Source organism: Prunus dulcis, chromosome 6, assembly GCF_902201215.1.
Source record: "Prunus dulcis chromosome 6, ALMONDv2, whole genome shotgun sequence".
Classification (NCBI taxonomy): domain Eukaryota; kingdom Viridiplantae; phylum Streptophyta; class Magnoliopsida; order Rosales; family Rosaceae; genus Prunus; species Prunus dulcis.
Window position 1 is genome coordinate 25,364,229 of NC_047655.1, and position 25,938 is coordinate 25,390,166.

The 25,938-nt window shown below is 36.1% G+C and overlaps 3 protein-coding genes and 1 long non-coding RNA gene across 4 annotated transcripts; 2 read left to right on the plus strand and 2 right to left on the minus strand.

Annotated features, from left to right (window-relative positions):
• Nucleotides 1-138: 138 nt before the first annotated feature.
• Nucleotides 139-8,495, minus strand: LOC117632371. The gene is made up of 24 exons (XM_034365829.1): nucleotides 7,991-8,495; nucleotides 7,800-7,871; nucleotides 7,678-7,721; nucleotides 7,475-7,586; nucleotides 7,286-7,357; nucleotides 7,097-7,159; nucleotides 6,693-6,770; nucleotides 6,497-6,589; nucleotides 6,132-6,251; nucleotides 5,903-5,989; nucleotides 5,517-5,726; nucleotides 5,380-5,427; nucleotides 4,813-5,067; nucleotides 4,264-4,352; nucleotides 3,457-3,701; nucleotides 2,415-2,483; nucleotides 2,266-2,330; nucleotides 1,969-2,138; nucleotides 1,788-1,866; nucleotides 1,436-1,682; nucleotides 1,284-1,329; nucleotides 988-1,096; nucleotides 783-845; nucleotides 139-472 (listed from the first exon to the last, which is right to left on the minus strand). Exons 1-24 carry the CDS (start codon nucleotides 8,309-8,311, stop codon nucleotides 392-394), a joined length of 2,838 nt encoding a protein of 945 aa, XP_034221720.1. The 5' UTR covers nucleotides 8,312-8,495; the 3' UTR covers nucleotides 139-391.
• Nucleotides 8,496-17,087: 8,592 nt separating this feature from the next.
• On the plus strand, nucleotides 17,088-19,040 carry LOC117631929. Its single transcript, XR_004586407.1, has 2 exons — nucleotides 17,088-17,598; nucleotides 18,677-19,040. It is a non-coding gene; the product is annotated as an uncharacterized LOC117631929 (long non-coding RNA).
• Nucleotides 19,041-19,797: 757 nt separating this feature from the next.
• Nucleotides 19,798-21,827, minus strand: LOC117631567 (pentatricopeptide repeat-containing protein At2g38420, mitochondrial). The gene has a single exon (XM_034364797.1). It carries the CDS (start codon nucleotides 21,645-21,647, stop codon nucleotides 20,175-20,177), a length of 1,473 nt encoding a protein of 490 aa, XP_034220688.1. The 5' UTR covers nucleotides 21,648-21,827; the 3' UTR covers nucleotides 19,798-20,174.
• A 2,546-nt stretch (nucleotides 21,828-24,373) lies between these two features.
• LOC117632149 (protein LURP-one-related 15-like) lies at nucleotides 24,374-25,537 on the plus strand. Its single transcript, XM_034365568.1, has 3 exons — nucleotides 24,374-24,674; nucleotides 24,880-25,107; nucleotides 25,228-25,537. The coding sequence occupies exons 1-3, from the start codon at nucleotides 24,438-24,440 to the stop codon at nucleotides 25,378-25,380; spliced, it is 618 nt and encodes a 205-aa protein (XP_034221459.1). The 5' UTR covers nucleotides 24,374-24,437; the 3' UTR covers nucleotides 25,381-25,537.
• Nucleotides 25,538-25,938: the final 401 nt, after the last annotated feature.

The window sequence follows — 25,938 nt, forward strand, 5'->3', positions numbered from 1 at the left end:
GAAACTCCGACTCTTTTCAACCCAAAGTTTTTGGGTGGTCGGCCGCTTAACTGCCACTTTTCACTGGAACAAGTGACCTGATATTTATACCAATTTAATTTTTTAGGGTCCTGAAAAAGAGAAAAAGAGAAAAAGAAAAAAAAGAAATTGAGGCTTTGCCTGGTAGTGAAATTGTGGTGCTTTTGCCTTGATCTGAGTTTGTTTTGACCTTACATTTACAGCAACATTACAAACATTTTAAGGTAATCTGCTTACTACATAAATTACAAACTGAACAAATAAATACATATGCTCTGTTTCTAACAAGCTCACAAGTTGAGAGTGGTGCCCCCCTACAAAGGAGTTTGCAGAGGAAAACAATGGAGATATCGACAATAGTATTCTGAGAGCTTCATATGGACCTCTCTAATGCCAAATCAAGCAGTGTACGGAAAAACTGGTGAGGGTACATGGGTGGTTCCTCTGCCAGTGCCTGAAAATGCACAACAAAAGGTCTAACCAGTTAGCAGTTCCTACTTCCTGTAGGTGAGGATCTCTTTGTTGTTGGGATTTGTGTGCTCTATAAAAATTAAATCAATATGCTCATTCTAAAAAAGTTTTTGAGATACCAAATTCTTTGGCTTGCCAGTGAGTGTTTTTATTTGATAATATTACATGTTTTTTTCTAATAAAATGCAAAAGCAAAACGTGCCGGTTGAATTTCCAATTGCAAATTCAAAACAATTATTATTGGATGCGAAGTAATTCTCTCCCCCCAATAGAAAAAGTTTGAGTGGAATTACCTGATGAATAAGGACAGTGGAAGGCGTCATTCCGGGCACCGTATTGACCTCTATGATCAAGACCTTTAGAAAATGAAATTGACAACAGAGTGAAAATGAGATGACTAATAAAATATATCCACACTTTTTTTGGAGAGTCATCCAAACTCCAATCCGTCGGGCAAAGAAAAAAAGATATAAAGGAGAATGTCCATAAACATCATACCTCGCCACTATCCACATTGACAAATGCATCAATTCGGGAAAATCCCTCCAATTCAAGAGTGTTTGCAATTATTTCAATACGTCGCTTACATCTCTGCAAGGCCTCGTTGCTGATTTAAGGAGGGGAAAAAGACATTAAAACAATATGATTCAAACATACAAAGCACAAAAAGGAAAATATCTTTGAAGTCAAACACGAGAAAAGGAAAACCATAAAATTACAAAATCATTCCTCACTAAACAATACTCTTAACAAACGGATCCATCATTTCCTCAAAATAAAGGTTCTTGACAAACCTAATAATTGATGATGGAGGTGGAGTGAGATTGATGCCAGTCCCACCTGCAAATGCAAGTGAATTGTTATTAATGATATGTCATCAGGAAACTTAAGTAAAAAACCGAACCTTTAAACAAATGAACAAAGAAAACATTTAACAAAAGCTTACCTTGAAATTTCTCCTCAAGTGATAAAATGTCACCACTCTCCCGGACAGTGATGCTAGGACTCAATGAGCGCATTGATCCTTGTTTCCCAATAACGCCAACAGTTATTTCAACCCATCTACTCTGTCCACTCCACAAGATTTGATGTCCATTTTCATTTCTAGATACAATTATATTATCAGTATTGATAAAAGGTTCAAAGATCAAGAGCTCCGGAGGGGGGTTTGGCATCTCAATGGTTCCATGTGCCTACATCAAAAACCAAGATCAAAACTTAAAGGTGGTATATTAGTTTTCTGTAAAATGGATAAATGAAGGCCATACAGAGAAATCTGCAATTAAACCATTCCATACCTTTGACAAACTATTTGGAGGAATCCGGAGAACACAGTCTTCCAATGCTTTTACATAGACTGAAAGGTCTTCGACGCAGCTGCAGCACAAACGAAGTGCCATAAGAGCTTCCTAGTATAACTATTCACTACCATTGAACAGAACATGAAAAAAAAGAAAGGTACACCAAGGATTAACCTACCATAACCTTGCGACGCCAGTTGAGCATCCATCTCTTGCTGGTTTAACACATATTGTTTCACACTGAAGCTTTGAGATCAAATCATGCCATACATTTCCTATTGGCGTACTAAGGAGATCCTCTTTTCTCCTCAAATCTTTGTTTATAGTAAGAACTCCCAAGTCCGACAGCTGTTCATTATAAGAGATCACAATACTTTGTTAACTAGCAAAATATGTGGGTCATACAAAGCACAAATGATAACAACAAAACCTAATTCATCTTCTTGGACATATACTTATGAATTAATTAGCATACATGATTCAGAGCAAGAGATGTTGCAAGTTTGTCCATACAAATCTTTGAAGCCATCACTCCAGGACCTTTACTTAACCAATAAGAAAGAAGGTCAACAACAAAAACAAGACAACAAGATCTTCCTAAACCGAGTATTGATTAGAAAAAACCTGTATGAGGAATCCCTTCAGCTTCCAACAAAGACTGAAGTGTGCCATCTTCACCAATGCCTCCATGTACTATGAAATATGAATAACATTAGATAAAACCTCATAAGTGCTTTAAACCTTTTATTTTTTGAATCTTCTGATCTCTAAGCACAGTTGCATGGAGCCTACTCACACTCTTATAAGTTGTTCTTGATTCTTACCAATTCTGTTCACAAAAATAGTGACTTACAAAAATGAAAACCAATAAAATCAATTAGAAGTCATATCCACCAAGGCTTCGGAGTTAAGGCTGTGTCTACTACTAATAGCTGAGAGAACCACTTGATACTATTCTGTTAGCAGCTAAAGAACCTACAAATTCTTCTTGCCCAAGTCCCTAGTAACAGAATCAGAACCCTATGAATCTATGATTTTAAACTAATTAAAAAGTCAGTGTCAACTAAGTGTCCACGTATTCCTTCCCAGCCATGACTAAATGAACTCTAATGGACTTAGCTTGCTCATGTAACAATTTCATATCGTCTTGCTATCTTGACTTCAGACTTTTAATATATACCGTTGTCCTATTCTTTTATCGTAAACTTGGCTATTGCCATATACCTCCTCCTTCGGGTAGTAGAATATGAAGTTCTATGAATTCCTCCTTATGGTATCATATTCCCCCATTCACGCCTCTGTTATATGTTCTAATGGAATTTCCTTTCGTAGGCTCAAAAAGTGGTCATTCTTCAGAACTTTGTTGATTGGCCGGCCGATATGGGATAACCTATTTGAAACAAAGAGATTTGTGTAACGGCTTGGTGTCATCTGCATCTCTCTCTCTCCCTCTCTCTCTCTGAACTTCTGTTTCAGCAAAGATGGTTCATAAAATCAACACTCCATTTGGGACTATATTTGTCCACAACCAATACGAGCGAAATTCTTTTTAAAACACCCAGACGATCTCTCAGACATTAGTAATTATGTTATATTGTACTAATATAATGAAGAAAATAAAATATTAACAATCTATCACTAGCAGATAATGGTTGACAAAGAAAACCTGCAAGAAAAACTGTAGCCTGAGCTTCCTTGGCTAGCTTGATCCACTGTCCAACTGTTAATTTTACAGGTGGTTCATCAGTAATATCAAAACCCGTAAACCAGGAATGTTTCTTCAAGCCTTCCATGAGATTTTGAACAACTCTGTTCCTTAATTGAGATGTAAGTGCAACTCGGTCAGGTTCAATAGCCTCTGTGCATGCATCAAGAACTTCCTCTGTGGTGTGTCTTAGCACAAGAGAATAACTGTTCATGAAGAAACCTAATTAAATTGTATGAAGAAAGAGTGTTTAGAGGAAGAGGGCCCTGTATACAACACCCATATGCTTTAGTTAAGGACTTGGACTGCACTGAAGTTTCATTGTCACCCTAAAACATTTTAATGCTCTTTTGGACTGCATTGGTAGATATCTTGGTTTCAAGGTATTTAAGTACATAGCAAATGAAACGGCAATTAATAACTCAGGATTCCGGTAGATCTTCCATAGCATAATATGCATGTCAAGGAAGATGGAGAGTTAACTAGCCTATATATATATCATAAGAAAATAAAAGTTGCCAAAAATGTTCACAGGTTTGCTGAAGTATCACTTCGAGGGGCAAACAAGACTTCTAATGTTCTACACCAATTTCATTTCTGGTAGTAATTCTAATAAATGAGTATAACTGCAATAAGAGAAGTGGAAGCACACATAAAGTGATACATATAACTTACACTAACAAAAAGAAGTGATCTTCACTTGTCCCCCACCTTGTGCACCCATCCATCCACAGAGAGAGAGAGAGAGAGAGAGAGAGAGAAACTTACGGTAAAGACCAAACTGTTCTGGAACTCACATCAACTTCGTTAGATGACTCTCCAGTTGTAGGGGCAAGCAAACATGGAATTACTTCGAGCTGTAGCCAACAAGATTATCAATGTCAGACAAAGTCATAACTATCATGCACTTTGATCAAATAAAGAATACTTCTAACAACAATATAGTTATCTACAGAGTGAATTAATTCTAAATCATTGATCAACCACTGAAGATAGTCTCAGGGGAAGTTGAAAAAGAGCCACTAAAATTCTTCAAACACAGAATCAAAGCTTTGATGAGACGTTCCTCTTCTAGATGAAAAACATTAACAGATGTTCAGATTTTAAATGACCGTAAAAGCTTATAAAAATAGCTAACTCATATGCTTATACATTCATCATCTTGAAAATTTTCAAAATAGGATTGTCTCCCTGAAAATTTCTATGTAGCGTCTTGAAAATTTAACCAATGTCCCCATTTTGAACATTTCACACTTCCAAACCATAAAGCATATTGTACACTCAAAAAACCACATGCCCCATGAATTGGACACTTACATCATCAAAAGCTTGCAAGTTGAGCCAAACATTTGTTCCGCTGATAAGAGATACTTGTCTCTCTGATGAATCTCCTCCAAAAATAACAAAAACTTTGCGAGTGCCTTTGCAATTATGAACTGCTTCATTAAGTAGTGAGGTTTTTGATCTTCTAGGCGCATAATCTGATACACTGCCAAATGATGCAAGATTCGGATACCGCACACAAGCATGACGAATTATGCTCCGGAGAATATTTGAATGTGAAAAACCAACCTGGATCAGAAAAGCAGGTTTTCAAGCAAGTTAGTGGCACCAAAATGTAACAAGTACCGAGAGAATGGAAAACAAGAAATGGCAGGCGAGGGGAGATGTCATGCACAACAGCTTTTCATGATTTGCATGTCATTTGCTGCCTGAACTCTGTAAGTCATTCTTAAAGGCATGCTTAATATTTTCCATAAAACAATGCTAAAGCTGCTATTGTAGTGATTAATGTAAAATACTAAGATGCTAAAAACAACAATCATTCACACCATATAGAATCTATAACGACTTCCATTAAAACACAATTAAAATTAGAAGCACCTTCGAGGCTTGCTGAAACAAAAAGCTGGTCTGCTCCATCCCACTAATCTGATGAATGAAATAAAGATAGTATGAATATCTAAGAAGAATCAACACCTAGAATAAATATCATGGAGATTATTAGACAGCCTTCTTACCAGGTTAATGTCAGTAAATAATATTGTACCCATCTCAGTCCTTCCAAATTTGCTATCTGATGATGATGTTACATGAATAGATTGAGGCAGAAACCATCCATCAATTCGAGCAAAGTCACGGAGGCCAAGCTTTTGGAATAACCGAGATGCTCCTTCTCGAATACTTTCAATGACATCAATAGGAAAACGAGGTGGAGTGTGATAGGCAACCTGTTTGGCATGCATAGACTAAAAATCAGAAAGATGACATAAGAGAAATTTATTACACATCATGCACCAGAAGTCAAATAATAAACATTTTATGAACCCTTTCAAATAGACAGAAAAATGTGGACATATAAAATAACACAGACGTAGTGATTCTGTAAGGTCAAAAACTGGTCTACCTGCTGTGTTGGAAGGTATTTCCTCCGGTAGTTGAAAATTGCATCCTTCTCCGTAACATCAACACTGCCATGGAATTGAAGTTCCACCTGGTCATTTGAAGGAGTAATATTAATCAATATCCATTATATGTGTAATATACCTACAAGGTGATAATGATTTCCTCTATATTCCAACTAATTATTTGCAATACAATGACATGAAGCAAACAAAGAAATGGAGCATTCATACCTCGCTTGGTAGTAATACAACAGGATGGCAATCTAAACCAGATCCCACATCAAGAACAATTGCTGTAAACTCACTCCCTCCTTCAAGAAAGATTTCAACTAGGACTCTGGAATCAATTCCCTATCAAACAGGAAAAAGAGAACAAATTTTATCAGTGAATGCTTTCTACTCTATATTTGAAGCCACATTTTTCAAAATTAATTTCAGGATATTGCACCTTCTATTTCCAACTAAATTCATATTCAAACCACCATGGTCCAAGTTCATGCACATGGTTAAAACTCTCTTGAAACATTTAGAAGAGTGAGGGTTTAAGAAAGAAAAAAAAAAAAAAAAAAAGGGAACAAAGAAATAACTAAAACTACCTCTGTAATAACTGCATTAGCCTTGCTAAGGGAATCAGCCAGGCCATATGCAACCGTAACACCAATGCTTGATCCTGCTCGTGTTGGTTTTACCTGGAACAAGATAATAAAGATGTTATATTATCATAAATAGACCAAATAAAACACTATTACACTCTGGGTTTGATTACATTACAGCACTAAATATGTGCCTTACCACAACTTTCCCTGACTTAGGGTCCAGTTGATTTCTTGCAAACCACTTTGACAGTTCAGATTCATCTGCTTCACTTCCCTATAGGTCATTAGAGTCAGAGAAACTAAAAAGAACAAATACATCAACGCCTTCACAAAATTAAAAACAACAATCCAAATTACTGTATCCTCAAGAACCAATATCAATACTCACAATTAGTGACAGAAACAAACTTCAAAAGTGCAACAAATGATGCCATCATGCATGGGAAAAAGTTAGGCAGCCTACTGAAGTCTAGGTTGTTGGAAATTATGACTTAGTTACATAAATTATTGTACAGATGCTCATCCCTCATTATGTGGATAAAGAAAATTTTGACAAAAGCGTGCATTTTATAAATATAGACAACTAAGTTGGGATAGTACCTGTATTAAACAACTTGGTACTGTTATGAATCCTTGTCTGCTGAGCTCCAATGAGGCATTGTACTGCGCCATAATTCAAAAGCACAAACAGTTATTGTCATCTTCTATCTTTTTAACTCTTTCTCTGTATATATTAAAATTATTTATACAATTGAAGTAACAATCATTGTCCAATTTGTCATCTCGTACCTTGTCGAATGCTTGGCAACATTCACTTGATCCCGTGCCAACAAATGGAATTTTATTCTTTTCCAGCAACTCCTGAAACATCATATTGTTGAAATATTACATACCAAAGCAAGAAATAGAAAATAAATCCATTAGTGTGTGTTTGTGTTGCAAACTTGCAGTGGAAGTAAAGGTTATGCAATAGTACACCTGAATGCCACCATCTTCACCAAATTTACCATGTATGACTGGAAACACTATGTCCACAGAGGCAGCCAGGTGTTCGGCGAAGTCAGACGAAGACTCGAAACCTTGGGCAAGGCTGCAGAAACTCACAGTTAGCCAGCTCAACATAATTGGTCTCTGCGAGAAGGAGACGGCATATTCCGAAGTTCTAAAATACAAAAACTTACCTTGCAAGTTTAAAATCAAAATCTGCAGGAGTGTTTGAGTATACCTGTGAATGTGCAAAATTTAGAAGCAGGAAAAGAAACAAGTCCAAATTTTTTTTTAAAGCAATGCATGATATACAAACCTGAGCAGGGGATATTGCGAACGCATTAAGGTCGGCATCAATGTAATAGCAATTCACATGTATATCACCTCCCTGTTTCAAAATTCAAAGGAAACAACAATTTTCTTACTATCTATTTCCACTATTTTCTCGGAATCCAAACAGAATTTGAAGGAAACCACGTGTTGCTCTATAGTGAAGAAAAGCTTTACCTGAATGTGATCAAGAACTGATCGAGCTGAGTTGAGAGAAATTCCACGCTCCGCCGAGGGACCTCCACAAATTACCCCCACTCTCAGAACCCTAACTCTCTCATTCTCTTCTCTCTCAATAAGTCGATCGTCCACCACCTCCACGGAGGCGCGTGGGACCCCGATGCTCCTCCACCGCGCCGGCGAAGCACAACTTCTCAAGCTCTGCTTCAATCGCAACAAGCTGAAGTTCTGCGCGCACAGAAGCGGTTCCGGAGAGGCATCGTTTTGTTTCGGGCGAAGTAAAGCAAAGCTGGAGCAGCCAAATGCGATCGCTGCCATCGGAAAATGATCGTCGGGACTCTAGTGAGAGAGAGTGAGAGAGAGAGAGAGTAAGCAGGTAGTGAAAACATAGTTAAATTTTTCTCAATTTATTTTCAAATTTTAATGTTTAAAAATTCGTTTCAGACGGCAGCAAATGCCAAATTTTGGAGGGAGTGCGTCTTGCTCTGGGTGCTGTTGAAAAAAAATAATTAAAAAAATGTTATTAGCGTGCACTTGTTTCAATTATTTTTTCGACCATTATTTTTCTGATTACTTTTATAAAGATAATTTTGTTTTCTAGCTATAATTATCACCTAATTTGTCTTATTATTAATTTAATTGTCTATTTTTAATCTAATTATTCCACTCCCACACGAAAAGTCCAAGGGTGGTGGAGTGAGGAGGATTTAGCTAATGGATATGATAGTGAATCCAAAAAAGTCATTGGTTGAAGTTTAAAGTTAAATAAAATCAAAGGGTTAGTGGGAATAATCGGGCACATGATTTGCTCTTATATGCCTCTAAAGATACCCACCTAGCTATTCGCTATTTGGATATATATATATATATATATAAAGTTAAAGTTAAATAAAATGCTCTAGAAAAGTTAAACCAAGAAAAAAAAGTTTGACCAAAAAAAGAAGAGAAGAGAGTAACACAGCAAAGCCCAAGCCCAAAAAAGTCGGCCTAACTTTTCTTTAGGCTTAATCAGATTTTTATGGGACTAGTTTTCTTCACTTCACCCACCAACTTTCTGGATCTCAACATCAATAAATGATTGGCGGAGATGAGGTTGGTGGTTCTTTTATGCAAGATTGGCCCAGTTTAACAGAGCACATGATACTAGAATGAATACTGTGGCCCAGGCCAGGTCACTGGCGATTATTACAATTTCATAATTTTTTGGATCATCATATAATCCCATTTACATGTTATTTACACAAAAATAAAATAGCAATTTTTTTGTTCAATTACATTTTTGACCCTATTTAGGATGGTTCTACTTAAACCTTCTATTTTTTTGGTTACATTAGGAGGAAAGAAATCTTGGATGCCAAGGAAGGAGGAAGGAGGAGGACCACAACTACTGTGATAATCCCGTTCATCAAACCATCTATTTTTTGTTCTCTATAGAAGTAAAAACAAAACCTTCGTTTTTTTTATAAAAAAAAAAAAATTTGTGTAATCCCATTTGACCCTTCTTTAAATACACTCAAGTAAAATTTATTTCACAACTCCCCTTATACTTGCCCTCTCTCTCACCATCACCCTTTGCCCCATCCCCTCTTTATCAAAACATTATTCTAAACTACTCTAATTTATGTAGAGAAATATTCAAATTTAGTGCAACAAGACATGATACAGACATGAGCAAATCGTCTAATCCATGTCAAAATCTTTCACAAATCTTTGACTAATGACTAGTCCTTGCAGATGCCAAAAAGTTGCACCTGTGCCTAGTCTTTTGGTGCACTCCATCTGTTAGACAAAAGGCCCTAGCGAACTGACTCTTCCTTTGCTGTTATGCGCTGTGAGCATGTTGCGCTTCCCTCTTTAAATAAATAAATAAAAAAACCTCATGGTCAAAACAACGTCGTTTTGGGCCAGGTGAAAAAAAAAATAGTGTCCTTATTTATACAAAGAAAACCCGCTGCTGGGGAAAAAAATACTGGCGTGGTACCAAAGAGAGATATGGTGAGTTGGTGAAGAAGAGTGAAGGGTAAGAAAGATAAGTGTGAGTGGGGTTTTGGAGGGTTTTGCTTGGCATTTTTTCTTATTTTCGTGGAAAATGGGGGCAGAGAAAGTTCCACCCAAGAAAGAACATGTCCGCTGGAGAAGATGAAGTTGATGTCCTTATTGGACACGGAAGAGAGGAAAGTTAAGAAAAAACCTCTCTTGCTGCTATAAAAAAATATGATATTTTGAGAGATTTTTTCCGTCCCCACCACACTAAGTCTTTTTCTGTTTTTTAAGAGAGAACTTCATCCAACTCTTTACAAAACATCTTAGCTAATTTTTTTTTTTAAAAAAAATAAAAAAAGTATTTATAAAACATCATATTTATAACCTTTTTTTTTTTTTTGGGTCCACACTGGTCTTTTTTTTGTTTTTTTGTTTTTTTGTTTTTGTTTTGGAGAGAATTCCAAGTCTTTATAAAAACTTAGTCATCGATCAAGTCTTGTGCCTTTAAAAATTGCACATTTGTTGAAAAATTTCTAGGTCCGTCAGTGCACATCCTCTCCAGCAATCAAAGAAATTCATAAAGCCATACCGGCTAAACCCTTAGTACCACACCGGCTAAACCCCAACCCACACAAACCGGTAACTTTCATTATTGTAACTCCAAACATTGAACTAGAGCCAAAACCCTGTATATATAGGCCAAAAGCAGCAACTAAATCATGGTGACAATGGTGTTTCATGGTGTTTGCTTCCACATCACATACGAATAGCAACAGTTACTACCTCTATCGACGTCGACGTTGTCGCCTTTGCCGAAATAGATAACACCACTGGTAACTCTTATTACGGCCAAGCAAAAAACACCCAAACCAAAAAAAAATAAAAATGCAACCAAATCTACAGCCAGAAACAACAAAAACAAAAAACAAAAAAAAAAACCAAGATCCACTGAAAAAAAAAAAAGGGAAGAAAAAAGGAGAAGAAAAAAAGGGGATACAGAAAGAGAGAGATTGAGAGGAAAGAGAAAGAAGGAAGATAGAGGCGAGATGGAGAATTAAGGGAGGAGAGGCAGAGACCACCTCCCCCCGTGCCGCGTTGAAGGGTGGGGGGCTAGGGTTTTTTTATATATAACAGATTGGTTGAATATCCGTAACCACCATTTCAAAGACAAATGAATCTTTCATTTTTAAAGGAATCGCGCATTGACATATCATCAAAGTGGGAGTTCATATACAATGTACTAATAGTTTCCTGTCAATTAAGTATGGCCCTGCACGTCTTTATGAAACGTCAATATCCAATTAAAACCCTGATTAACGATCTTCAGCTAGCACTTGGGATTTCCATTGTCGTTATACCAAACATGGCTGCTTTCGTTTTCCCTGTAACTATCAGATATATCACTTCAATCTTCTGAGTTGTAAGCTACCACAAAAATATGATAGCTAGCTCATGCATGTTGCTTCTCTAACAGCCTCAATTATTTGGAAATCTTAGGACGAAGGGACCACTTTGTATGACTACATTGACGGCCAGTTTGCATGCTTTTTGTTGTTGTTGTTGTTTAGGTTAATTCTCTTAGCAAATTATTCGATATATCCTAGTCATACAAGGCTAGCTAGCTTTTTATGAAAGATATCAAACGTGGGCATTTGAAGGGGTTTGGAAAGTGACTGCTTTTGGTTGGTCCTCCCATGTTTCTTCTTTCGTGTAAGCTAGTAACTTTTCTTCATCGACCCTTATTTTGGTCTCACCCTCATTTGGTCTTAGGGTTCTTCTTTGATGTAAGTTGATTTTTCTTAACTCGTTTTCCTATCATCGCTATTTTGGTCTTGTGCACCTTCCAAAAAACAGTTAAAAAGTGTGAGAGATGCTCTCTCTCTAAGTGTAATTTCTTGCCTCTTATTTGGTGTAGTTGGTTGCTTCACATTCTTCGAATCCACACACCCTCGATTTCTTCTTGCATCACATGTGTTCAACGAATGTGAAGAAATCAACTAACTTTTGACTTAGTGATATGTATTTGTTCTATTTGGGGAAAAAAAAAACCCTAAGTTTGAATTCTTTATTCTCCGTTTATTACATTTACACAAAAACATCATTTTTCATATGCATAAAACTAAGAAAACTAACACATAACAATTTAGTTTTCTCAACGACATCAACGGCTGAAAATCATGCGTAATCACAATATTGAACTTTTAGAGCGTATGAGATAATTGACTGAATTGAAGAGCCCTAAAAAATAAAGTTTGAAACGTGAACGGTTCCCATCCCTAAACCTCTGCTAATTGGATTGATTTACATCAACAATTTGAGAGAAAGGACAGATGTCATAGGATTAGCTATCATTGTTTGAGAAAAAAAAAAGGGTTGGTGATATGTTTATCCTATTGGGGTGTGAGAATTAATTTTGGTGATAATTATGAAAAACGCCCTCAAGTTTACGTGGTAAAATAATACAATAATAGGCTTCAAAATGAGGTCATCTATTACATAATTATGTGACAAATCTTAGATCATTTGAGTGAAGACCCATTTGTACCCACCAAAAAAGAAGATCATGGATAATCGTTCCTGCTTTTCCACTTGATTAGACAAATATAGTCATCATATCATGCTTGTCACTCACAATTGAATTAATGGCGCTCCTCGTCAAACTTTTAACCCAGAAAGATTCAAACCAACAATCCTCTGTGTGCAGACATGAATATAGCTCGAGTTGTAGAGTTTTATATACATCAACAGCTGAAAATTAGCCATAATAATACTAAAAGAGTTAATGCGTAGACGTTGCGCCACCATGACGATGCCTTATGCAATCTTGGAGAGTCAATAAAGTTATGTGCAGATTTAGGGCTGATAACACGAATGGCCCAGTCTCCAATTACAATTTTTAATATCTTCTTTTGGCGCAAGGATAATTCTTAATCATTTAACAACATATTAATTAGGGGTGTGTTCTTTGTGTACATATTTTTGGTAGTATATAACTAACTCATGGTAAAAATTGCCACACGACCAAGACAATTTTTAATATCTTCTTTTGGTCCAAGACATATTTTGTGTGCATAATCAAGTTAGCTTCTTGAATTAGTTTCAAAATAATGAGTTTGTTCACTTGAGTTTATAACTTTGACAATTTTAAATAAAAATTTACTACATCTCAAAAAGAAAAACAATAGATGAAAGTTTATAAGTGATAAGTGATTTTTTTAAAATTTTGGCATTGCTTATTTTAGGAGATAAGTGATTTTTAAAAAAATTTAGAAAGCACAACCCGTTTGGTAAACTATGAGAAAATCACTTATTGTTAAAAATTGTTGTGAGAGAAAACTATAAGGGAAAGCAGTTGATGATGTGCTTTCATTTTCTGATTAAGCGGGAATCAGTTTCGAAGAGGCACTAAGTTTAATGACTATGCAGGAATTATTTTCTGATTATGCAGGAATTAGTACCAACAACACTTTTAACAAAAAGTTTACCAAACGCCAAACTGCTTTATCTTACAGTTGATTTCTCTCACGGTAAATCTAACATCGATTATTTTCACAGCACAACAATGCCAAACTAACCCTAAATCTTCGATTATTATGATGCTCCATCACCTGTTGAATGTTGACTGGCCAAGTTGTGAGACAAAGACAAATAATTATGCACACACTAAAACATATAAATATAAGAAAGTACTAAAGAGACACTAATTATTTTTTGGTTAAAAAACGTTTAGGGGAAGGGAGGCTACCCATTTCAGGGCCAGGGCATACATACTAAGGCCTTTTTGAGGACTTATAGAGGGGGTCTTAACCTCTTTTTTAGTTTTTACAAATTATCTACTAAGAGGGATTGTCGGTAGTAGGACTCAAACCTAGACCTTGATAGAAAAGAGAACGATTCTTAGCAACTCAACCAATTCACACTGACAAAGAGACACTAATTTTTAATTAACCAGTTGGTAAATGAAAATTTAAACAAGTAGGCAATGGAACTCTAATTTGGAGTATATGTAAGTAAATGACATGATTTTAAATATAAATAATAGTTGTAAAGAAATAAATATTAAGTACATCTTCTAGATGTGTGTATATATATATATATATATATAACGAACTATGTTTATTAACCTCCAATATTTTTTGATTAAGTAAAACAAAGAATTAATATTAATTTTTGTCCACTGTAAGGGATAGTGTGCCATTGGTTTTAAGTGATATATCCATTACATGACTAGTGTGAAATGGCAGCCTTTACCTACTTCCATACTTGTCTCCTACCTTTCGCTGAGAACCACCTCACTAACCACTAACTCAAAAACTTAATTTACACTTGTTAATCATAAATTAATATTTCTTTTGGCATGTGATGTCAAGTATAGCTTACAGAATTGACATCTCTAAGATTTTATAATCCCTAATTCCCAAAAGACATTCCAAAATGTATCTTACCACCTCAGCCTTTTCCATTTCTTTAAATCTTATTTTTATTTGTTTAGATTTGTCTCTAGTACTCACATCTCTATCAATACTTAAGTGGAGTGGAATGCCAGGTCAATGGGACGCATCCAACATTTGTTTATTCATATTTTTTTTGTGTTGATAAGATCCAAAAATATTATGAACTTGTTGTTTTGATTCAAAAGATCCAGAATACTGTTAAGCAACCAACTATCATCCATCGATAAAGTAATTGCTATATGGTTAGACCAATAACAATATGCTTAATTAATCATTTTTGTTAAGCATAACAATGTGATCAATTAATATAATGCCAACATTCACCAGCATTTGTTATACATAACAGTATTTTCAATGTTTGCATGCAGGCTGACGCACATTCACTTGCTACATGTCTTACCATGTTTGGTTTAAACAGCTTTGTGAAATACATTATACAAATACATCGAAGACTAACAATCATGTATGTGCGTTTCGCAATCTGTTTTCAAACTTGATATGGTACATTGTGCTAGCCCATCTTCATCAATTCTTTTCCACTTTTCTCTTTTCCTTGATCACGGTCTACAAGAAATCTCACCCAAAAAAATTATGTAAAACCAAAAAATTATTTGGGTGCTAGCTAGCTAGCAATGAAAAGCAGAGAAATGTGAATAAGTTTTGTATACCTATTTAGGCATTGCCTTTTTACTTGGACCATGCTTTGGTATACAGATTGGGTATTAGTTTTGTTCGTTTTCTTATAGGTTGCTCAAGATTTCCACAATCTGTGAAGTGAACATGGATGTCTACTCACGAATCTCTCTCTCTCTCGCAGAGTCATAATCCTTACCCCCACACATATGGTCCACGTTATGGCAAGAGTATCGTAATTAAGCAGAAAACAAAGGGGAAAAAAAAGAAAGCTGCAGATGGGGCAGTGCAGTGCCTGGTTTTGTAACAGTGTGGAGGGTTTGAAGTTATTAAGCCAAGGATTATTTTGTAGCTTAATCCCAGAAAAAAAGAAGAAAACTATTAATTATCTGTCCGTCTGTTTTAAGACTTGAGAAGCATCTAGCTTACTTAGCATAGGGAAGTGCACTTGGAAAGAGACTTGGGAGCAAACTTGATGGGAAGTTGAAGTGGGTCTAGTAAAATCGACAATAAGTGCAATCATGAAGTTTTTATACATTAATCTCGACCTACTTTGACAGCAAGAAAGAAATGAAAAGGGTCCTTCAGATTTTCATAAATAAAATGGGACATTCAGATTGAGCAGAGGATACTGATCATACCATCTTCATGTTCTGCATCTTGTATTGGTTCTATTGGAAGCGAATTTGTCTCAGAATTTGAGACAGATACAAATATTGATGTTGAAGACGAATAAGACACACGCATGTTCTGTGGCAAGCAGCAAGCTGCCAGGGAGATGGACTTGAAAATAAAACAACACTAGCTGTTGCAAATCACCTCGTGAAGGCCATGGTAGGGTAGGTGTAGGTCTGAGGATGGTAACATTTCAAGTCCATTTCTCACTATCTATGCCTCTATCTAATTCCATAATATTCTTCCTGGATTTAAGCACTAATTAATTTTCAGTACTTCAATTAACTAACTAATTAATTAGCAGATGAACAATTAATCAGAGAGCTTTTGTTGGAAGTTGGAGGAGTTGATTAAGACTATACAAGATTGGGACAGATGTGGACCTGTCTGTGGTTGTTGAATGAAAGGCAAGATGCATGTGATATGTGTGCACTCACTGCAGCTTCTCTACGGCCAAGCTTGAAGCTTGAACTCAACACAAGGGAGATAACACTGTTTTGCTATTTTTATCCAATAACGTTATGTCATGTAGAATTGTTACTATGCATGACGGAATGTAATTGGTTGAAAATAGTAGAACAACGCTATCCCTGTGACATGCAACACATTGTGCAGCAACAACAACTACTGTTCATGGATCTGGTATGGTGTAATAACCTTACCAGTGTGGCAGGCAGATTTGCTGTTATTAATGCAACCAGCCAATATATATCTACATGCATGATGTTCAAAATAATATAATAGTTTCTCTTCTAATTGGACATCCGTTTCATTCAATTAAGACTGAAGTGAGCTAGTTGAGATACAGAAACACACTTTCTTACTTGGGCTTTTCTCTGATATATATTTATTTTAGCTAGTTGAGATACAGAAACACACTCCAAAATCTTTCTTTAATTAAACAAAAATAAATATTATGGAAGGTTTTATGGACAGTAGGGATCATCCCATTAAGAAATTTGTCACAGGGCAAAAAGGAAAAGTTACAGTACCGGGTACTGCCAAGGAAATGCACCGGTGATAAATACAGTTCAGGTGGGTATAATCAGCATATAAATATAATTTAGACAAATTGTTAATGCGACACTAAAATTGTAGTATCTGATATTGGTTAAGTGATCATGATATATAGTGGGGGTGGTCCTCCTGTTGTTGCAGGTGTCACAATTTGTTTGGACTCCAAACTCATCATCGGGTCCACACCCAACTAAAACCTAGCTTGCAGGAGCACTGTTTTTTTATTTTTTATTTATTTATAATCTTCTATTTTAAAATAAAATTTTAAATTTATTTCTCCATGCCCACCTTTAACACAACTCACTTGCCTGTTTTGTTATAAATGAGTGGCCTAGCAGGACTGGGAAGTGCAGATGAGTGTCTCAAACTCACCGTTTTAAGATCCCTTTCTCACATTCTCCTCAGTATACCATTGTTCTACCTCTCTCTCTCTCTCTCTCTCTCTCTCTCTCTCTCTCTCTCTCTAGTTTAAGCTTCTTGTGAGGAGAGTAGAGCTCTAGCTCCTACAGTCTTAGCTATGGCATATATGAAAACTGAAGGTGTGTGTTGAGCAAGATGGAGAAGCAGGGCACGTGCATTTCTAACTCATGCGCATATACAGAGATATATTATTACTTTCAATAGTTCACCTGCCTATCAATCAAGTCTCTGAAAGCTTTTCTTTCTATATCTCATATCCAGTGATGAGTTAGTTATTCATGTGCCCCTCTTCCCCATCATGACCACTACACCTTATTTGTTACCTCTGGAAAAATATACCAAGAAGATTGCTTATAGATCAGAACCATGCAGATAAATTGAATTTTGTTCAGATCAAAATGCTGGGAGTTTGCTCCAGCTCAGGTAGGTCATGATTCATAATTGTTTTCTGAGCATTAGTTTGAGTAGATAAATATAGCTGCAGCCTTGATATTTTCCTATTTTAATAAAATGGGATTTCATTCAACACATGGGGATAGAGAAATTAAAATACTATGGGTTCATCAATTTTAGTTTTTAAGTTTTCATTTTTTGTGCTAGAGTATAGAGGAAAATGAGAGTGAGAATGGGAGTGTGGATGAGAGGGAAGAATGGGAAGGGAGAGTAACAAAAGAGAAGCAAAAACTTGAAAGTGAAAACAATTTCAAATAGATTTCAGTTTTTAGTTTTTGTTTTCACTTTTGTTACTCATTCCTCCTATCCTCCCCTCTCATCTTCCCTCTCAATTTCACCTTCGCTCTCATTCTCACTTCCATTCTCCCTAAAAACTAAAATTGAAATGGTTATCAAACGGGCCCTAAGATGATTAATTGTTAAGGAGAAAGATCAAGCAAAGTCAATGTGTTTTTGCAGAATTCGTAGCTTTTGAAATAGAGCCACAATACTTTTTCAACAAAATTCATGGCAGATAACCATTATCTTATGATCATAAGATCAGCATCTTTCTTTCTTTTTTTGAAGGATTAGCGACTTGTTATATATTTAAGTTCTAACACTAAAGAATCTTAAATTTCAACCATGATGCAGTAATTAATCTCATTGTATTGTGTACTCTTTATTCTATAAGCATGATCTCTCTCTTTTTTAATCTCCTTTTTCTGTAAGTCGTTCAAAGTTGCATAGACGAAAGGGGAAACTGCTTTTTAAGTTTTCATCTGTCCCCCCAGTATGAGGAACTTAGCTTTCCTATTGTGGAAATACATAATGCTTTTGAAAAGAAAGCAACCCTTCCAAGGTCTCACTATAATTGCTATGAACATCATTTATATAACAATGATAGTTCACCAACATTAACTGTGTGACTACTAATACTTTTAACCCTTCTCAGCTCTCACTAATCTAACTTTACCTTTTCCTCTACTTGTTTTCTGTAATATTTTTCTTCTTTTCTTAAAAAATAGAAATAAAAATCTGGGAACCTTCATATTGTTCTTGTTGTCAGAAAACAAAGAGATGCTTCTGCAGATGCTGCATGGTTTTGTGAGAAGAGTTATGGGTGAATGCTAAGGTCATTTACATTGAATTGGCAACTTGGTACGACCACCACCAAGGAGACATAAAAAATCTCTCTTTTCCCTCCTTGCTGACACTTCCTTCTCATCCACGTCTGAAGGACAACGATAAGCAACTCATGTACATCCACAGATCTTTAATCTGTTTCTTATCCGATTAATTATCCAATTGCGTAATTGACTTCTCTTTAATCTTCCACCATAATCAAGAGCCTACTGTTCGGACAGGGCAGATGTAAACTTTTAACTTGCAAAAGCAACTTAATTTATGGAAGATACTTTTGTAATTTTTTATGTCATGGATTATTGGTAACTCTTTCTTAATGAGCTTTTCAGCGAGCTTAATAGCTGATTAACTTCAGATTTATTAGTTTATGAGAGTGAATGTAGAAAATTTTGCTATCCCTTGCAAAGGAGCAGCCCTTTTCACACGGACAAAACTTTAATGTTTTGAAAAGGATACAAACAGCGATCTTTGGATGCCTCAATGATTTCACAGGAAAAGTGTAAAGCCAGCAAATTCGTTTCTTTTTATTATTTGTTGGTTTTAACTTTTTCGGTAAATAGTGCTATTTTGCCCACACAAGATTAGGATAGAGAGAAGTGGGCAAATCAATAGCGCACTTTTCTTTTTCTCTCAACAGTTTTCAATATCTTGACTTCAAACCTCACATTGAGTTGAAAGCAAATAGGTGGTTTGCTTCCATATGAGCAATTGTCAACAATGGCGGGGAACTCCTTATCTATAACTTATTACAGGCACATAATAAACACTACTAAAAATCACTTGGGCTTTAAGAACAAGAAGTACCACTTTATGATAAATCAATACTCATATAACTGTGTGTTCTTAGTTTATGTTTTTTTATAGTTGGTCTGTCTTAGAAACGTGCAACACAGAGCATGCTGTCCAGCAGTTCAAGCTCTGGATCAAAAAATACAAATTGGAACACAATTTACTGTATAGCTAATTCTGAAGAGCTTAAGACCACATGCTCCTTTCAACTGTATCGAACGCAACAGACAATGAAATTGTTGTTTTTTGGTGAAATTTTCATCAACTAATATGTTCAAGCGAAGCTATTGAATTTGAAGCAGTGGTTCTGGTAAAGAAAATGCCAACAAGAAGGGATCACGAGCATCAGCATAGCAAGTAAGACAAAAGATACTAGGTTGGTACATACAATTTTCTGCCAAACATAATAGGACGAACAAACGGACAAATGGCCGGCACAAGTACAGTATGCTGAGTCAAAATAAATTGCCTCTCTTCAACAAAAGACTAGACGAAAACGAATCTGATGCACATGGATGCAGCAATTTCTGCTTCAGCTTTGCATTGTGGTAGGTAAAGTCAATCAACTGTAGCTGTTGATTCTGTACATCACAATGTAACAAATGCTACATGCAAGTCAATGCTTCAGCAGCTTAACTTGGGTTCACCAAATCAGTCCAGGTAGTCTCAGCAAAACCGGGTTCAGATCCTGAGCTAAGAAGTAGTGCTTCCCAAGCCTTTGCTCCGGGCGCAACATTCTTATCAACCATTTTCTTCAGCAAGTCCATTGCTTTACAAACCAAACCCTTTCGGCACAACCCATAAATAACCTCATCAAAGTTGGAACAAAAACGACAGAGAAACTTATCTAACATTTCGTCCATAAAGATGCAAGCTTCATCAATATCTCCTTGGCCAAACAGACCATCCAGCATAATCCTATGTGTCTGCAAGTTAACCCCAATACCCTTTAATGTCATCTCACTCACAAGCTCTCTGGCCCTACTAAGCTCACCAGTATTGCATAAACCCTTCAATAAAATGTTATAAGTAATCAAATTAGGCTTGCACCCCAACTCTTCCATGGAAGAAATCATCTTTAATCCATCTTTCACCTTATTTTGCTTACACAATCCATTTACATACACATTGTAAGTATAAACATCAGGAACCAAACCCAACAGAAGCAATTCATCAAACAGCTCATCGGCGTTCTTGTAATCCCCTTCTGCAATGACACCATGTAAGACCATGGTATAGCAAACAATGTCAGGCTTAATTCCCTCCACTTTCATCTTAACCAAAACATTCAAAGCATCCAAACCCCTCCCCTGTTTCACCATATACCTAATCACATTTGAATAGTCCATCATACCAGGACAAAACCCAAGTTTCTTCATTTCTTCTACAAAACCCAGCACCTCAAAACCAGATGAATCTTTTTGTTCACAAAGTGATGACAATATCAAAGAGCACATCTTTACATTCAAACCATACCCATAACTGATCATACAATTCATTATCTCAATAGCATATCCAACCTTCCCAATTCCACACAGAGAATTGACTAAAATCTGAAAACTCGATTCTTCGAGCCGGATGCTCATAATATGGCTCCTCAGCAAAATCTCAGGCACCATTTTAAGACCTTCCCTAGACCCACAAAGCACATACAGCAAGGAGTTGAGCGAGTGAGCAGAAGGGACGCACCTGAGCTTTGGAATCCTGTAAAAAAGATCAATGGCGTCCTGGGTTCTCTTAACTTGGCCATAAAAACTAATGAGATGGGCGAAAATGTATTCGGGTGTGTTGAATTTCTCGACGAATTCAAGGCGGTCAAGAACTGAAGCGATGTCGTTGAATTGGGAGGTTTTGGTCAGGGTTTTGATGACAAAGTTGTACGCTTCAGGGTTTGGTTCACAGTTGTAGCTGTTGAAGGAGTAAATGAGTGTGGAGAGAAGATGTTGGGGTTGGTTTTGAGGCGGTGATGATTTTTTGAGGCTTTGAAAGGCCTGGTTTTGATTGAAGGTTTGGTGCCATTTGGTGTTGTGGGGTGAGACTGGCCACTTCCTGTGTTTTCTCAGGAAAAATTTGCTGCTGGGTTTTAGAGCAGAGGCTCTCACCATTTTTGAAAAATTCGAAATTCAGATTATTGCGGATCATCTACTTGTTTCAATTCAAGGTCTCATGGGGCTCTTCCCATTTCCGCAATTTTTTAATTCCTTCAGCTTGGAAGCGAATGAAAATGGTGGGAGCAGACAATAAAAGCCATGTCAAACAAATCTCTCGTCCTGCTAAAAAAAGAAAAAACAAAATCTCTCGTTCTACGGCAAATGAGCTCGGCCCATGATTTTTCTAAAATGTATCATAAAATTTAGAGTAATGCTACACTTATCATATTTTTATTTTATATTTCTATACTATATGATGTGACAGTTCCATATTATATACCACATCAATTAAATTAATTAGGTATATTTTAATTAAGACAATTAGAAAAACAAATACTAGAATAAATCATAAAAGAAAAGAAATATTAAATAATTTTAATTGGTATGGCTGTCCACTTCAGTTACCACATAAAATAATATAAAAATGTAATATACAAATGCGGTAAAAATAGCATTATTCTAAAACTTATGGCGTCTTCACCATGCCCCTGCACATCCCACCCATCCTCCGACTTAAGCCCTCTCCCATAAATTCCACCCTTTCACTAAGAGTCTGGGCCTCACTTTGGGCTTCTGTTTCAGCAGAGTTTAGGGAGATTAGTTTTCAGCTCGTCCATCTAGATTGGAAAGCCGTAGCTTTGTAGTGTAGAGTTTTACCTTTCTGTTTGTGTGGTGGCCTCCTTGGCCAACTCTCGTACATTGTTGGTGTTTTATTCTTTATTGAATAATTTTGTTTTTTAAAAAAGGAAAAAAAAAGTATGCCAAATGGTATTGCATTGTTTAACACAGGCATCACTAGTTGACCATTTGCTGCTTGAAAGCAATTAAGGTTTCTTTTGCTACAGACTTTTAACGATTTGAGGTAAAAAATTTATGATTAAGAACTTGGGTCGTGTGGTCAAGGGCTGTCCATGTAATGTCTATCACAATTTGGGTATATTCGGTTTCACGATTGGAAATATATGGAAGGCTTGATTTATCATAGAGGGGCACTCTGGCTTCTTTTCTGTACACCAATAGTGGTTGTGGTCAATGTTAGAATTTTGAGTCAAAATATAATACAATGATCTATCTCATGTTAACGATGCTCTTCATGGGTGTTCTTTGCATAAAATGTTTTTTTATTTCTGTGAGCAGGATCGTTAGGATTGCGGGTGTTTGTTCGAACTTCATATTGGAGCATCTTTTGAAGCCCACCAATATTCATTGTACTAACTATATATTAGGAATATCTTTCTTACAATACCCTATATATTTATATATGGAGCTTCTCCATTACGGAGTCCATCAATGCGAATTGGTTACGGAATTCTATTTTTGACTGGGATGATTTCAACCCTTCAAATGGGATATCTACTCCTCTTCTTTTTTCTTTCTTCCTCTCCCCGAGTTCCTCTTTGGATTGGACTTCTTAAACCATCTCCTTAGATAAAATTTCTAAAATAGGAAGACCTCTAGGAGCTCTAGGAGCTCCTAAATCCACCTTCATCCATGCTCCCTATCTAACTCCTTCATCCATGCTCCCTATCTAACTCCTAAAATAGGAAGACCTCTAGGAGCTCCTAAATCTGAAGAGAGACAAATGACTCATAATGGCTCCTTATAATTAAATGATGCTTTACTTTAATGCTATTTTAAGTGTTCATTTATTTAATGCTTACTTTTTTTTTTTTTATATGAAGAGGGAGGATTTATGCTAAATTAAAAAAAGAAATAAATCATTTATGATTTCCTAAACTAGGGAGCATGGTTGGAGTTGGAATTTTCAAGGAGCTCCTAAAATAGCTTTCTAGTGTTTTTAGCTAAATTTTAACTAAAAAATAAGGAGCATTATTGTAGACGCTCTAATACAACATAAATTTCAAGCTGAATTGTTGAGAGAGTTTACAAGCTTTTTTCACCCTCACTCATGAACTAACCCATAATTCTGTATTTTAATGCCCTAATCAATTCTTGAAGCGAGTAAGGATAACAATGGTTGCACATGAAGATAACCTCAATTCTAGATGGTTTTTTTTTATTTTTTATTTTCTACATTAATTAATATATAAATTCTAATCAGGTGAAATTAAGTTATAAATAAACTGATCTTAGTTTCAAATTTAAAAGCTCACCTAATGATGTCCTTGTCGGGCCTATTATCATCTTCGAACCACCCATCCTCTGGATCAACGTCCTCTGTATTATAAAATGTGTTAATATATTTAGTCGGATATATACCTTCCACTGCCAATGAGCTTAGGGGTCTACGAACGAATATAGATGAGCAGGTGTCAAGGGAAGGTGACACATTTTGGGCCCAAATGTTCATATAATGGGACCTTGACGTGCTCTGTTTCCGGAATCATATGCTACAAAGAATATTGATTAATTAATAGAAGCCAAGTCAAACATTAGGGTCGTACATCATGGAACGACATGTCATTCTTAATGTTTTTGTTTGATGAAAAGACCCATGGCCTGAATTATGGGTTGCAGCTCTACGGCAAATAAACCAAGCCTTCATTTAAGACCCCTTTAGATTTAGAATGCTGCTTTAAAAGTCTACGTATTGGTTGGACTTGCTTTGTTGTAAATGAAAACAGTCAATGTACGAAACACGTTTTGGCTTGGACCCAAAGTAAACTGATTATTCCCCATAAAAGCATACGCACTCTCACCATTCACCATTCACCAAACACTATTGTCTTTCTTTCCCAAACCTAAATCAAAATACAGGTGCTCATCGGCGACATATTTCATACCATGACACAACCAGAAGCTAGCGCACCATCAGTAGCATATGCTCATCCCGCTGTTGCGGTTGTCAGCCCTCACTTCTGCAGCCCCTACCCCATGGATATTGCAATTGTTAGAAAACTTCTAACCATAACCCATGGCAGCTTTGTAGTCACTGATGTCAATGGCAACATCATTTTGAAAGTCAAAGGAGATCATTTACTTGACACGGCTGGTTATCCCATTCTCACTCTAAGACAGAAGGTAAAACCTTGTTAATCACCACAGCACCATGGTATCTATTTATGTAGCTTTTGCACTTTAAGCCAGCTGCTTGTTTGTGGCCATCCAAATTCGTAGTTTGACAACAATATAAGTTGTCACACTGTCAAGTCAGATAATATTTATCGTAGTTTATACTACGTATTTCAGTTGTAGTTAACTGACTTATTCGTATCTTTTTGTGTAGTTGATGTCTGCGCATGAGAGATGGCAAGTTTTTAGGGGGAAAAGCACAAAATCCAGGGATCTGATTTTTAGTACTAAGAGATCTTCAATGGTCCAATTTTACACCAAATTAGATGTTTTCTTAGCACATAACAAAACAGAGAAGGTACCTGACTTCAAGGTCAAAGGAAGTTGGTCTGAAAAATCCTGCGTCGTATATGCTGGGGACGACTCCACCATTGTTGCCCAAGTAAGATTACTTTAATTAAGTTTATGAATCATGATCAACTACATTAACATTTATTACTTCTAGCATATTTACTGCGTACTGACTGATTGGGATGTAATATGTTGTGGGAAAACATTGCAGATGCATAAGAAGCGCACAGTTAAAAGTGAGTTGCTTGGAAAGGACCATTTCATGGTGACAGTGTATCCTGGGATTGATTATGCATTCATCGTCGCGCTTATTGTCATTCTTGATGAGATTAACACTGCTAGTATTCCTACTGTTCCAACTTAATGTATCAAGGATTAGGATCATGAATTGATTAGTTTAGATCCACTTCTTACTTTATTTAGGAAACGACGCATGTTTGTCCCTTTGGCCTAATTTATTCATTCATACTCATGATGGGCATTGTAAACATGTTGGATTTTTTTCTTTAAAGAAGTTTTGTTACAACAATAAAAATAATATTGTTTTTGTGATGTTGAACGTTGTGTATAATATAATTACTATCATTTCCGTATCAGTACGAAGATGTTTTAAGAATCACGAAGTTGTGTAATTATGTTATGTTTCAAAATTTATGTGTACAATTTTTTAAAATTCACACCACCTCTTAATAAGATTTTGTTTGTTTGTTGTTTTGTGCGTGTATGACTATAGCAACTATTGAAAGGGTTTAGAATATTGCATGCTTGATGTGTGTCTAGATTGAATAAATGTGTGAAATATGTAAATTAATCATTGACCCTTGACGAATGTGTCCAATGAATGTCATTGTGTTGCCAAATTCCAGTATAATCTTCCTTTGTTTAATGCCATGTGATGGGCAATTGACGAGGATGATGACGA